General features: G+C 33.0%; 1 protein-coding gene across 1 annotated transcript in view; it reads right to left on the bottom strand.

Moving 5' to 3' along the window:
- Positions 1-2,003: 2,003 nt before the first annotated feature.
- LOC137627407 (uncharacterized) overlaps positions 2,004-15,887 on the bottom strand; it is a 419,507-nt gene continuing 405,623 nt past the window's right edge. The window contains exons 8-11 of the mRNA XM_068358495.1: positions 12,842-12,925; positions 7,620-7,670; positions 5,424-5,639; positions 2,004-2,247 (exon numbers count right to left, since the gene is read on the bottom strand). Of these exons, the coding sequence (XP_068214596.1) occupies positions 2,153-2,247; positions 5,424-5,639; positions 7,620-7,670; positions 12,842-12,925 (446 nt within the window). The 3' untranslated portion in view covers positions 2,004-2,152. The remainder of the gene's footprint in view (positions 2,248-5,423; positions 5,640-7,619; positions 7,671-12,841; positions 12,926-15,887) is intronic.

Genomic DNA, 15,887 nt, shown 5'->3' with positions numbered 1-15,887 from the left:
TTTTTGGTTGTTATAGTTTTCATATTTTTTTGTAGTTTTTACATTTTTTTATTAGTTTCCTTTTTCATATTTTAGATTTAATATATTTTTTTTATTTTTCAGTTTCAATTTTATTTCTATTTTCTTTATTTCATATTTTGTGGAATTTCCTTTTTTTGCTGCTGCTGCTCATCATGCTTATTTTTGGGTGGGATTTTATTGTTTTCCTATATTTTTTGGATTTTATAGTTTTTAATTTATTTGGATTTTATTTATTTTTTCTATTTATGGACGTTATGGTTTTTCCTTTTTTGGAATAGTAGTTTTTATATTTTTTTTATTATATTATTTTTATATTTTTGGGATTTTACTGTTTTTATTTTCTTTAGATTTTAGTTTTTATATATATTTTTGATTTTATAATATATATATTTTTTGGATTTTATTGTTTTACGTTTTTGGTTTTTATTTAAAGTATTTGTATTTGTTTATTTTTTCCCTTTTGTTGCGTCAAATGATATATCCTCCTAAAAATGTAAATTTCTCTTTCTCAAAGTCCACCAACTTGCTCCTTCTACGTCAATTCTTTACCCCATATATATATATATATATATATATACATATATATATATTGTGTGTGTGTATGTTCGTGTGTATATATATGTATATGTGTATTTATTATAATTACATGATGAAAATTGAAAAGGATTGGAGTTAGTACTTTCATGTTATTAGTAACATCAATGGTCTCATAATGAGAATGCATAGGCGTCTATTATGTAGTATTTAGGAGAATGGGATACCCATGCTTGTAGTGTCTTGATAATTCTAGATAAATAAGATTTGAGAGGTGAGGGTGATATTGGGTTAATGAAAGAAAAACATTAATCTGGTATTATATCCTCTTTTCTAAAATCTAAAATCTGATTTATCTTGCTTGAATCATCAAGAAATGAGTAGCTTGTGGATCCAGTTCTCCCGTATACATACGATATAATTGTTTATCCTCATTATGAGTATGATGATGTCAGTAATAAGACGAAATTTCTAACTCTAATAAAAAATTTTCACTTTTTCTTCCTTTGTTATAATACATGTTTTATGCTCATCACGTGTCAACATTTGTGATTTATACAGAAACCGTGTCAAGTATGTAACACCACCATCATCAGCCGGAGTATGTCCACTGCAGGACAAAGGGACCCACTTTTTTATTCCTAATGTCCAATTACTATCTGTTGTTATATGTCTTGCCAAGGTCCATTTCATCCCTTTACATGTTGTTAGAATATGCTCTACTTTAGTTTGCTGTCGTATCCATGTTGATATTTTTCTGTCTGTTAGTGTTGTTCCCATCATTATTCTTCCCCTAGCTCTTTGAGTTGTAACTAGCTTATGTTCTAATGCTTTAGTAATGTTCCACGTTTCTGATGCACAAGTTAATACTGTATTGGTAGGACCATCTGATTAAATAAGTTTATTTTTAGAGAAAGTGGCATTTTACTCTTCATAATCTCATTGTGGCTACGAAAAGCTTTCTATCAGTATACACACACACATATATATATATTTTTATGTATATATATATATATATATATATATAGAGAGAGAGAGAGAGAGAGAGAGAGAGAGAGAGAGAGAGAGAGTTTCAGATTTAATTAAAAGTTGCATGTCTGTTTGTTATTGCCTAAGACTATCTGAATATGTTGACTTTTTTTTATTTTACCAAACGTATTTCCGTCGTGTAACGATTCTTTTTTAAAAATTGTATAGGTATTCGAGTAGAATATTTATTTTGTGTCTATATAAATCGGGTTGGTTCATTGGTTATATTGAGCTGGTCTTATGGTATCACGGGCCCTTGCCTAAATATGGGATAGGGTTTGATACGATTTGAAAGGCCTGGTTAAGAACACTGGTCTCTAACCAACCAACAATGACCAATAAGCAAATATATACAGAGGAAGATTTAAACGCCAGGCTGAAACAGCATATTTACATACGGTATATTTACACTCATTACAGAAAAGCCATACATATTTCATTATGAAATACAAATGCAGTAGTGATATATATGTACACATCGTCGAGAGACATTGACAGAAAGAAAATGCGTTCGAAAATTACCCGTACAGAGAGTAAAGGAAATCGCGAATAAATGAGAAAAAAATCATTAGAATAAAACGAAGATGAATGCGATGATCGTGAAGAAACTCAACCAGAAGATTGCGGCAAAGATCGCTTGGTGACCGTTGGCGCTGCTGTCGACTGCAAAGAAATATAAACATATCAATCATTATTGCCTTACTTAACTTCTCAGTAAAGAAACCAGTACTGCGTTTTATACATGGTATTATAATTACAGTACATTGACTATACTCGCCGGAGAGATTTCAGGCGAAATAAGCCCCACCCCCTCAGGACGTCATAGCCAATCAAATTGTTTACCGCATTAAGGGATTCAACGTGATTGGCTATGACGCCATCAGGAGTGTGTCTTAGTTCGCCCGTGATCTTAGCGTCACCTTTTTTTTATACAAACAAAAAATGAATTGTTTTTATAAATAAATTTATTTGTTTATCAATCAAGAGATATATCAGTAAAAAAAAAATTACTTTATTCGTAGGTCATATAAGGACTGCAGATAAAATTAGTTGACAAGTTGATTAAGTTATTAAAATATTCACTTAATCATATAATTATTCAATTACACATACTTGAGGAAATAAAAGCAGACGTGCCTTTTACGTGTCGGAAATAAATTAATTACGTCACTGATATTTCCATTTAATAAGAATTCGTGTATCGGATTATATATTTTCGGAATGGTTTATTTTCAAATTAATATGTTACTAAAATGTGACTTACAGTAGATAAGTGTTTTTTCGAATTTGGAAACTTGAAAATTAAAATGGTTAAAACCTGGAAATACTAAAGAAAACTACAAAGAAATAACATTTCTAATAAGTAACTGAAGATAAATCTAATTACACCCTAAGTCGTTACTTTGAAGTTTTTCAACATTCAAGAGATCATTTGGTACAGACTGGTAAACACGAAAAAAAACCTTGGCGCTCAGGAGTTTCAGTTGAAGAGCTAAACCATCCCTTTTAGCATGAGGATTGTTACGATAATTTAATTGCTTTGAGTGTTGGTTAATTAACTGTAGACTTGATTACATTTTGCGTACCATTATAAGCAGCGTATGGTATGTATTTGCTTTTATTATAATTATTATTATTATTATTATTATTATTATTATTATTATTATTATTATTATTATTATTATTATTATTATTATTATCATCCTTGAAACCTGTTTTTACTTGAAGTTTGTATCAACAAGAGACCGCATGCGCAAGATAAAATTCTCAGAGAGAGAGAGAGAGAGAGAGAGAGAGAGAGAGAGAGAGAGAGAGAGAATCAAGTTCTCCAAAAGAGAGAAAGATCAAGTTTTCTAAGAGAGAGAGAGAGAGAGAGACTCCAAAAGAGAAAGATAAAATTTTCTAAGATAAAATTTTCTGAGAGAGAGAGAGAGAGAGAGAGAGAGAGAGAGAGAGAGATCAAATTCTTCAAAAGAGAGGGAGAAAGATCCCATTCTCCGAAAGAGAAATATCAAATTCTCTGAGAGAGAGAGAGAGAGAGAGAGAGAGAGAGAGAGAGAGAGTTTAGCAGCCTTGCATCCTTGTAAAAGAAAAAAAAATCCCATACAAGTTCCACCTTTTAATACCTGCTCCTTACCCAATCACACCACACTTTTGAAACCGTTCTTGGATTCGTATTTAAGAAAGATGGTTGTATTAATGGCAGCAAAAGCACTTATTAATGATTGGAATCTTCCTAGCTTACCGAGTATCTAGTTGCATTGATTCCAGTTAATGAATTCCTTGATCTCTTCATCAACGGTAGTGACGTTTCTATAACTTCAGTGGTTAATTAATCATTCAAGATAGCAGTAACTGTTCTGTTAGTTGTATATTCTTGTTCTCCTATCCATTCCATTTGACACCAGACATGATGGCTTTCCATTAACTTTGAAAATCCAGCGTTCTCATCAATTAATCGTTAATTACTAACCAATGAGCCGAGAATCGTTGTCTACTGCACCGTTGTGTTCTCCTGTCTCTTCCATTTCATTTGACACCAAACATGACTGATTTCTGTCAACTTTGAAAATCCACTATTTTCCTCAATCGTTAATTACTAATCAATCACTGTACTCTCCTGTTCCTTCTGTTTTACCTAACAACAAACACGGTTATTTTCTGTGAACTTTGAGGGTTTGTTGTATTTTTATTAATTACTAATCAAAATAAAAAATCAGCCTCAGAACGTCGATGCGGGTATAGGAGTATACACAAGTAGATGGGCCAAGTATCAAGGGAGGAGTAAATTTTATGAATTAGTACATCACAAAGGCTTAATTGCTTAATAGATTAATAATGGTCTGACAACTTTCTGTTCAGTGACCATTAAGTACTGTCTTCTAGAGTCCTCACACGTAATTTAACGCTGATCCAACGCTTATTAACAACTATCGAAATTTCATTGTTTCTCACTCTAATTAATAACTAATTAGTGAGATAGATTTTTGGGAAAAATAACCGCTTAGGTGATCAATAGATAATGACCTAGAGAAAGTAACTACAAAGTTTCATAACAATCAGTTCACGAATAACGGAGTAGGCAAAAAGTGATAGCATACAGTACACACAAAGAACTGCAAGAACAACATGAGTAGCGACTTGACAGGCCTTAAAGGCTCAAAGGCCGTTCATGAATGGCAGAGGCAAGGGACAGTGACGTTGCCCTAGAGACTGACCATATATACATTTGATCAGAGCCAAAGCCCCCTCTTCATCCAAGCAAGTACCAGGGAAGGGCAGGCAATGGCTGCTGATGACTCAGCAGGTAGACCTATAGGCTCCCCCAAATCTCCATCCTTAGCTCACAAGGATGGTGAGGTTGCAGCGACCAAAAGAACTAACGAGTTTGAGCGGGACTCAAACCCCAGTCTGGTGATCACCAGGCAAGGCCGTTACTAACAGGCCACCACAACCCTGTGAAAAGAGATCTGCTGGCCTGGTGGTAGCGTCCTTGCCTGGTGATTGCCAGACTAGTGTTCGAGTCCCGCTCAAACTCATTAGTTCCTTTGGTCGCTGCAGCCTCACCATCCATGTGAGCTAATCATGTGTGGTTTTGGGGGAGCCTATATGTCTATCTGCTGATTCACCAGCAGCCATTGCCTGGCGCTCATTTGTCCCAGCTTGGGTGGAGAGGGGGCTTGGGCACTGATCATATGTATACATGGTCAGTCTCTAGGGCATTGTCCTGCTTGATAGGGAAATGTCACTGTCTCTTTCCTGTGAAATTCATGATCGGCCTTTAAACCCTTAAACACGGAAACCAAAGCTTATATGCCTAGCGACCTCGTTGTCCTTACTTGGCGGGTTATTTATCCTGTTGGAGAGATCATCTCTGTACACAGAATTGGGGTCCAGCTCATACTTTTGTCTGTCGGTGTCATGCAGCCTCTTCCTGGCCTCTTCGTCCTGCCTTCTGTCCAGCTCCTCCTGGAACCTCCTCCTCGGGTCCTCCAGCTGCGTCCGCTGCTTATCCTTCCCTCCGCGACCTCTGGTTAGGTGTGATTTGCCCTCGTCTGTAGGGGAGTACGAAATCATGACCGGGAGTTCAGAAAAAAAAAAAAATGGTCCATTTCAGGCCTCATTTATTTTTGAATATATTTATTTTTAATTGCTAGGTAGTAGGTTTGTTTATCTTATAATTTCCAAATGAAGTGCTATTATTAACCAGATTTATGCCATTACCTTTTAATATTGCTTATTTGTAAATCAAATATCGGTACATCTAATTATTCATTAATTATTTAGTTAGATTTTACTGAATACTTTTCCATTTTGAGGATATGCATCCATGGAAATCACTTCTAATATCTGTTGGCGATGCCGGAAGAATGTTTAAGGTGAAATGGAAAGGTTATAGTGGAAAGTTGATGTTATTAGCAGTGAAGAGAGTAGGTAGAATGTAGTGGGTGGAATGACAAATTATAAGTTGGTGGTATATTTAATAGGGGTTTTAACTTTAGGTTTACAATGAACAAGTTAATAGTAAGGATGATTTTAGTAGAATGGTGATACTTCGAGTCCCCCACAGGATAAACACAAACAAAATTTGCAAACTATTTATTTTAATGTTACTGTTCGTAAGATATCTTATTTTAATTGTTCATTACTTGTAGTTTATTTATTTCGTTATTTCCTTTCCTCACTGGGCTATTTTCCTGTTGTAGGCCTTGGGCTTTTAGCATCTTGCTTTTCCAAATAGGGTTGTAGTTTAGCAAGGAATAATAATAATAATAATAATAATAATAATAATAATAATACTCTTCCTGTGTGTCTTTGTATGGGGTTGAAAGTGAATTGTTAAAAAAAAGAAAAAAGAAATATGATAGTCAATGAAACTTCTAACAAGAAAAAAAAGAAAGAATATAGGTCTGACGCAAACAGTAATGTGTCACAATGTGGCCAGAGAGTCACGGGTGTGTGTCAGCTGGCGAGCAAAAGTGGTATGATTGTGCTTGCGGGAAAGTGGCTGTAGAATGGGAGTGGTAGTATGGCGGACGAATGTTGGTTTAATGAGGGTGCTGTTTCAGGGCGCCCCTCATTCTTTACTTAATGGATATATCTAACGTCGGTGCCCGAGGTTTTAAGTGATGCTGCAGTTAATGGGCAGGAAGAGGGGTCGCATGATGAGAGAGAGAGAGAGAGAGAGAGAGAGAGAGAGAGAGTGAGTGTGGTTAATGATGGAAGAAGGGAAAATGCAAACACGCAATGCGTGTTTGGCTATAAAACTTAATGAAAGGAGGGAGTTCTAACGGAGAAGAACTAATGGAATGTTTACAGGAATCGCTTGCGAAACGAATAAGTAATTACTTTATATACATGGTATATATATATATATATATATACATACATACATGTATATGTATACATATATATATATATATATACATATATACTGTGTATATATATATCTATATATATATATATATATATACATATATACTGTGTATATATATATATCTATATATACATACATATATATATATATATATATATACAAATATGTTTATACATGTATATATACATGTATATGTATGTATATATATATATATATATATATTATATATATATATATATATACCGTATATATATATATATATATATGTCACTAAGCTGGAGGAAGGATCAGAAAAAGAAAATTTTGGACTAGCACTTTCGCATTTTCATACCTCTCCAAAATACAAAAGTGCTAGTTCAAAATCTTCGTTTTTCTGTTCCTTACTCCAGCTTAATTACAAATATTTACATCGCATGCTTCAGCGATCGATCGTCAATATGTATGTACAGTATATATATATATATATATATATGTATATATATATATATATATATATGTATATATATATACATATATATATATACTGTATATATATATATATATATATATACATATATATATATTTATTTATATGTGTGTGTGTGCGCATGTGTGTCTAACTAAATGCCTGTGTATTTTGGATTTGAATTAGGTACTGCATATTATTTAATTAACTTACCGTCAGAACTATGCAACATAGTTTGTGGAGGAGAAGTTGGTCGGAAAGTTTCTGAAAAAAAAAAAAAGTTGACGTATTACAATCGAAATCATTATTATCTGTTTATGGGAATACCGTTACACTTCAGCATCGACACTACAGTAATTCTATACATCCATTTTAATAGATAGTAGTTATGTCGATAAATATAATGGTTGAATTTTGTTGTTGTTGTTAACAGTAAGTGGATACTATACACATGCGAGGAAGAGGAACATGAATAGTAGAATTTGTTATATTGAGGTTAGAAGCAGAAAAAGTTCAAAATATGCAGAGATGAGGTTTAGCTAACCTGACCTAACGTAACGTAATCTTACCCAATACATCAGTTTTAACCTAACTTAGGCCCATTAAACTTAAAGTACCATGATTTCCCGCCGAACCATGCCAGAGGTCTACCATTCCCTTTACTCTGATACTGATCTATTGGCAGATATATCTCAATAATTATTTTCTTTATTTGATGGTCTCTTCAACAAAGGTGTACGTGGACTTAATAGGGTATTAGATTTCTCTTTGCTAGTTGATGGACTTTCAGTATTTTTTTCGTTTGCGAGTCACTTGGACTTTAGTTTTATATTTGCAGATCATCTGACAATTAATCTGTTTTTAAAATGCAACAGACTCTCAGTTTTGACTTCTGAAGTCAGTAGGATTATAGGTGTTTAAATTTCTCTTTGCAAATCAATGAGATTTTACTCTTATCAATGTAGTGTACCTTTTAGTCTAAAATTTATAAAGCAATGAACCATTAGGCTTGTCTTTGCAAGTGAGTGAACATTTAGTCTTGTCTTTGCAAGCCATTGAACATTAAGTCTTGCTTTTATAAATCAGTGGGCTTTAAGCCTTGTCTCTGTAAATTACTAGGCTGTTAGACTTGTCTTTGTCAGTCAGTAGTCTTTTAATCATGTCTGGAATTCGGTGAACTTTTAGACTTGTCTTTGCTAGTCATTGGTCTTCCAGTCTTGTCTTTAGAAGTAAATAAGCTACTGGTAATCTTGTTTTACAAGTCAGTGGTCTTTCAGTCTTGTCTTTGGAAGTAAATAGGCTACTGCTAGTCTTGTTTTAGGAGTCAGTGGACTTTTAAACCTATCTTTGGTGATCAGTGGTGTCTTGCTTTTTTGTCTTTTTAAGTTAGTATGGTGTTAGTTTTGTCCATTCAAGCCAGTGGGGCGTATCATAGAAATCAGTAGATTATTAATATTATTATTGTTATTATTATTATTATTATTATTATTATTATTATTATTATTATTATTATTCAGGGGCCCATTAGTCTTGTCTTTGGAAAGCAATGGGTATTTAAGAGGGTCTTTGCAAGTTATTTGACATTTAGCCTTATCTTTTGAAGTTAATAAAATCTTAGTCTTATCTTTGCAAGCCAGCGAGCAATAAAGCATTTTCATACAAGTCTGTTAACTATTTAGCTTGTCTTTGCCAGTCAGCAGACTATTAATCTTGTCTTTAAAAGCAGTAAGTTGTTAATTTGGACTTTGGTAGTCAGTGGAACTTTGGACTTGTCTTTGTTAGTCAATGGTCTATCAGTCTTATCTTTATAAGTAGGAAATCTATTAGTCCTGTCTTTGTAAGTCTGTGGACTTTTAAGTTTTATCTCTGCAAGTCACTGTGGATTTATTCAATCTTTGAGATTCAACGGGATTTCGGTATTTCTTTGTAAGCCAATGAAGTTAGCCTTTTCTTTGGAAGTCAGTTCTGCTTCAGACTTGTATTTTCAAAGAAATGAACTTTTAGTCTTGTCTTTAGAAGTCAGTAGAGTTTTGTCTTGTCTATGCAAGTCAGAGAGAGTTTAGACTGTTTTTTTTATACAGGTGTGCAGGGTTTAGCTTATATTTGCTAATCAACAGACTATCATGCTTGTCTTTGAAAGTCTGTTGGGTTTTAGTCTTGTCATTTTAGTCAGTGGGCCGTTAGTGTTGACATTACAAGCCTAGAATTTTTAAAGATATCTAAGCATGTCATTTGGCTGTTAGTATAATCTTTTCAAATTTGTGGGCTGATATACTCAATTTTGCAAGCCATTGGAATATTTTACTTAATTCTGCAAAGCAGTTTGAATTTTAGACATACTTTTGCAAGTCATTGGGATATATAGGTTTAATTCCGCCTGTCAGTTGACTTTTAATCTTAATACATCTGATTGTTTGCATACTTTGAATACCGTTTGCTGGGATCCATTGAACTATCATCATCCAGTTGTCAGTTTATTAAGGCTGGGTCACACAAGAATGTTTTTTTTCCAATATTTTACCATATGATCATTCAGTTGTTATGCGAGTATGAACGGGAGTTACTGCATTCTTTGTTTTAAGATACTCACAGAAAAACTTTTACTCTATTCCTTTACCTATTACCCTTTTAATGCACTACATAAGCTCTTGAGGGCATAATTCAATTTATGTTTCATGAAGTGTTACATGTGAACTTTAGATGGTTTCCCTTAATTTTGAGGTCTATCATGTGTTTCATGACTATGGCCCATGGTACTGAATTTTGATATATTGGAAATGTCACATGAATGTATATATATATATATATATATATATATATATCTATATATATGTGTGTATGTATGTATGTATGTATGTATGTATGTATACACACACACACACTTGAAGTCACAAGCTAATCAAATGACTATGGACACTTTTACTCTATCTTGGTTTCTTAAAACTACAGAGAATAAAACAAATGGAATCTCTAAATGAAGTTATCGACTAAATAAGGAAAACTTATATAAGCATTGATGTAATAAAGTGGAAAAACCGATGAGAGGATTATGGCTGCGTCCCGACCATTAAGGTTTATTAATGAAATTCATGTTTATATATATATATATATATATATGTATGTATATAGATATACTTATATGTATAGAAATAAATATATATATAAATATATATATACATATATATGTATAGAAATAAATATATATGAACACACGCACACACACACACACACACATATATATATATATATATATATATACTGTATATATATGCATATAAATATATATATATATATATATTTATATATATAAATATATATAATGTATATACTGTATATATATGTATATTTATATACTGTATATATAGATTATATAATATATATATATATATATATATAAACATATATATATATATATATGCACTGCATATATAAATAGATATGCACTGTATATATATATATATATATATACATATATATATATATATATATACAGTATATATATGCACAGTGTATATTTATTTATATATGCAATATATATATTTATAAATACAGTATATATATATATATATATATGTATGTATATATATATATATAGTTAAATATACAGTATATATATACACAGTGTATATTTATTTATATATGCAATATATATATTTATAAATACAGTATATATATATATATATATGTATATATATATATATATATATATAGTTAAATATATATATGTATATATAGTTATATATATATGTATATATAGTTATATATATATGTATATATAGTTATATATATATATATATATATATGTATATATATATATTTATATATATATATATATATATATATATATTAAAGTTTTTGAACGTATTCTGGCAAAACGTCTTAATAGGTTTGCTGAAGGTAATCATCTATTCCCTAGTTTTCAATTTGGTTTTCGTAAAGGCCTTGGAGCATGGGATGCCCTTCTTACAATCTCTAATGCTGTACAGAAATCCCTTGATTTTGGTCAGGAAGTTCGTATGATTGGCCTTGATTTTAGTGCTCCCTTTGACCGTGTTAATCATGAGGACCTTGTTTTCAAACTCAAATAGTTGGGAGTGGGTGGGTCGTTTCTTAGCATTATTATTGATTCTTTAAGTAATAGATCTCAAAGAGTTGTTGTTGATGGGCACCATAGTGAGTATAGGAATGTGATATCCGGTGTTCCACAGGGTAGTGTTCCTGACCCATTACTTTTCATACTATATACACATGACATGTGGTTTGGCCTAGAAAACAAGCTTGTTGCATATGCAGATGATGCTACTCTCTTTGCATCAATTCCATCCCCTGAATGTAGATCTAGGGTTGGTGAATCCCTTAATAGAGATTTAGCTAAAATTAGTGCATGGTGCGAAGTATGGGGTATGAAATTGAATTCTAACAGAACTCAAAGTATGATTGTAAGTAGGTCAAGGACGGTGGCTCCTCAACATCCGGATCTCAGTATTGATAATGTTTCTTTAAATTTGTATGACGCTTTTAAAATTTTAGGTGTGATATTCGACAGCAAATTTACTTTTGAGAAACACATTAAGTCTGTGTCTTCTTCAATTGCACAAAAATTTGGCTTATAGAGAAAGCATTACAAGATTTTCGGTGATCAATCTATTCTGAATAAGTGTTTCAATTCTTTCACTCTACCTTGTTTTGAGTCTTGGTCTCCTGTCTGGTCTTCAGCTGCTGGTTCTCATCTTAATTTGTTGGACAGAAACTTACGGTCTATTAAATTTCTTATTCCTGATCTAGATATTAATCTTTGGCACCGTCATTCAATTAGTTCATTATGCATGTTGCATAAGATTTTTCATAACTCTTACCATCCTTTATATTCAGATCTCCCTGGACAATTCTAGCCTGTTCGTAATACTAGGCAGGAAACTAATTCTAATAGCCAGGCCTTCTACATCATGAGGCTCAATACTACACAGTATTCTAGAAGTTTTATTCCAGCTGTAACCAAGTTGTGGAATGGTCTTCCTAATCGGGTAGTTGAATCAGTAGAACTTCAAAAGTTCAAAGTTGCAGTAAATGTTTTTATTTCGACCAGGCTGACATGAGTCTTTTTATAGTTTATATATGACATATCTGTTTTTGACGTTGTTAATACTTTATATATGACATATATGTTTTTATGTTGTTACTGTTTTTAGAATGATTTATTGTTATTTTATTCTCATCATTTATTTATTTCCTTATTTCCTTTCCTCACTGGGCTATTTTTCCCTATTGGAGCCATTGGCCTTATAGCATCTTGCTTTTCCAACTAGGGTTGTAGCTTGGCTAGTAATAATAATAATAATAATAATAATAATAATAATAATAATAATAATAATAATAATGATAGTAATATATACATATTTATAATACATACACACACAAAAACATTAACATCTTACTATTTAGAGTGATAGATCCATCAGTCTCGGCAATGCTGTTCTTGGAGATGCATTTGTAGGTCCCGAAGTCGCTTTCTTGGAGGTCTGTTGGGTGGAAAAATAAAGAGAGAAGAAATAAGCAAACAGGATGTTTGGGAAGATTGACGTGTGTATTTATGTATGTGTATGTATGTATGTGTGTTTGTGTGTGCGCGCGCGCACACGCGTTGGAAAGGTAATGCTTCAATCGGCTTAAGATAGGAGAGAAAATAAAGCTTTCAGACCGCTCCATGCCCCTAACCAATATGCTTCTGTTTCCCCCCTTCTGTTTCCCCCCCCCCTCCCCTTCCTCTCTGACTTCCAATGCCCCAACCCCCTACCTACTATGCCTTCATACCCCCCTCTTTCCTTCCCCCCCCCCCTCACGTTCTTACTCTTCTGCTGCACTCTCCGCTGTTGCTGCTTTTGCTGTCTTCCCGAGACTCTTTGGCTTCTCCCGAGCGGTTAAAAGGAATATTTTATTCAGAGGGATTTCTCTCTCTCTCTCTCTCTCTCTCTCTCTCTCTCTCTCGTGAGAGATAAATTTCCTGAACAGTGGTTTTGGTAATACATTTTAAAATAATGATTACTCTCTCTCTCTCTCTCTCTCTCTCTCTCTCTCTCTCTCTCGTTATGATCATTTTTTCAAGTCATCTGTACCTGGCTAATGGAAACTGATGGAACATAGCATCCGCTTGATATGAAGGTGCCATTACTCAGGGAAGATTAAAATCTATAATTGGGGCAAAAGTTCTGGTATTAGTGTAGTTGTCAAGTGGGCTGGTGAGTTCTTCGTGGTGTTTAGATTTTCTGTCTTAACAGGGTTGGGAAACCTAAAGCAAGTGATAATTTTATAATTTCTGAATTGAATTAGGTAAATTGCGTGTATAGTGCATAAACACACACACACAGACACACACACACACACACACACATATATATATATATATATATATACACATGTGTGTGTTTGTTTGTATATATTTATTTATATATATATATATATATATACACATGTGTGTTTGTTTGCTGTTTGTATATATATATATATATATATATATATTTACATATATGTGTGTGTGTGTGATTTTTTATGCATTCGAAATTATTCAACTAAGTTCAAGTCATTTTCGAAATAGATGAATGAAAGGATTAGTTCACGTGATTATTCGTTTATCGTTTACTCTCTTACGCAATACTGACATTCGTAAACTCAATAAATAACTACATGTTTAATCATCTCAAATTCACATTTGAAAAATATCTAGAAATAAGTTTTACGAAAAGAGACGAAGATAATCTTCTCTCGTACATTAATGAAGGTGGTATAGGATCTGTTAAATCCTTTGGGGCGAGGATAGGTTTGTACCGCACGTGTTACGTACACGCTCGTACACTATCATTATTGTTTTTATCTCTCTCTCTTCCCCGCACTGATAATAGAAAACTGTTTAAGCTGGCTATCGCATGTTTTATACTGTTTCAATTATGTGTCATTCTTGCTCTAAACTGTTTACATATAAGCTCGTTGCCTCTCCGTTAGCAGATAAGGCTAACAGCTACCTCGCACACATCATAAACTATTGTTGGTGACGGTACTTGAAGATTTAGGACTGTGACTGACTACGGAATGATATCATGTTATTATCACTATGAAGAGGTTATTTCCAGCTATTAATCAAAATTAAATCATTTAGAGAAGTATTTAAGCAAGCTATCAACAATTCTTATTCGAATGTATCGTCAGGTTAGTTACCCCTAAACAAGGGGTTGCTATCATTAATTTCTTTTATTTTTAGTGTTTTATTGAATATTTATAAAGGTAAATGTAGACAGGTTACTTCGTTATAAACATGAAGTTAGACCAAATTTATCCAAACATTTTGTCAGGTTAGTTCCTTCCAAAATGGCGTTTGTCCATAAAACTCCATCCGTGATAGTTCCATCCAAACATGGAGGCAGATTAGTTTAATCCAGTAGAGAATAAAGAATCAAAATTAGATTTACTCAAACATGCAATCAGGTTATTTCCCTCCATACACGAAAACATGTCCATTTCATCCAAACACGAAAATCGAATTAGTTTCTTCCAAAATTAGGATAAGACCTATACCATGGTCTTCCACTGTCTTGGGTTAGAGTTCCCTTACATAAAGGTACACTCGGGCATGCTCTTTCTATCTTGTTTCTCTTCTTTTTGTTTTATTAAAGTTTTTATAGTTTATATCGGAAATATTTATTGTAATGTTACTGTTCTTAAAATATCTTATCTTTCCTTGTTTCCTTTCCTCACTGGGGTATTTTCCTGTTGGGGCCCTGGGCATATAACATCCTGCTTTTTCAACTAGGGTTGTAGCTTAGCTAATAATAATAATAATAATAATAATAATAATAATAATAATAATAATAATAATAATCCTTACAAAACACAGTATCAGATCAGAAACGTAGTCGCTTGGAATAAAGTTTTGTATTTATTCTTATCTTTTCTTATCTTATCTTTCTGCGATGTTATTACCTCCTACCGGAGAGTACCTCCACCAATAGACATACATTGCTACAGCCACTTCCGGAGTTAACGAGATTTTCTGGAAAAGATTTAAACAAACCCGGATATTTTCCCCCTTGCGACGAGCACTCTGAGATTCTACGTCTCCATAAGGCCTTTTTCTTAGACAATAAGGTGTCTACTATTCATTGTTAGGTCAGTCAGTAGATTTAGATTGACATGATGTTTTGCCCTTTGGGGAAGAAATTACCAGGAAATATCTTTGGCTTATCAGTATCTTCGTTGTGTGTCAGCATCGTGGTTATCAGAAGGATTCTTATGATGACAGGCTGACATAAGTCTCTTTTTATAGTTTATATATGACATATTTATTTTAATGTTGTTGCTGTTTTTAAAATACTTTATTTTAACTGTTCAATACTTCTCATATAGTTTATTTATTTCCTTATTTCCTTTCCTCACTGGGCTACTTTACCCTGTTGGAGCCCTTGGGCTTGTAGCATCCTGTTGTTCCACCTA

The sequence above is a fragment of the Palaemon carinicauda genome, chromosome 35 (assembly GCF_036898095.1).
Source record: "Palaemon carinicauda isolate YSFRI2023 chromosome 35, ASM3689809v2, whole genome shotgun sequence".
Lineage (NCBI taxonomy): Eukaryota > Metazoa > Arthropoda > Malacostraca > Decapoda > Palaemonidae > Palaemon > Palaemon carinicauda.
This window is presented reverse-complemented; position numbering and strand designations above follow the sequence as displayed.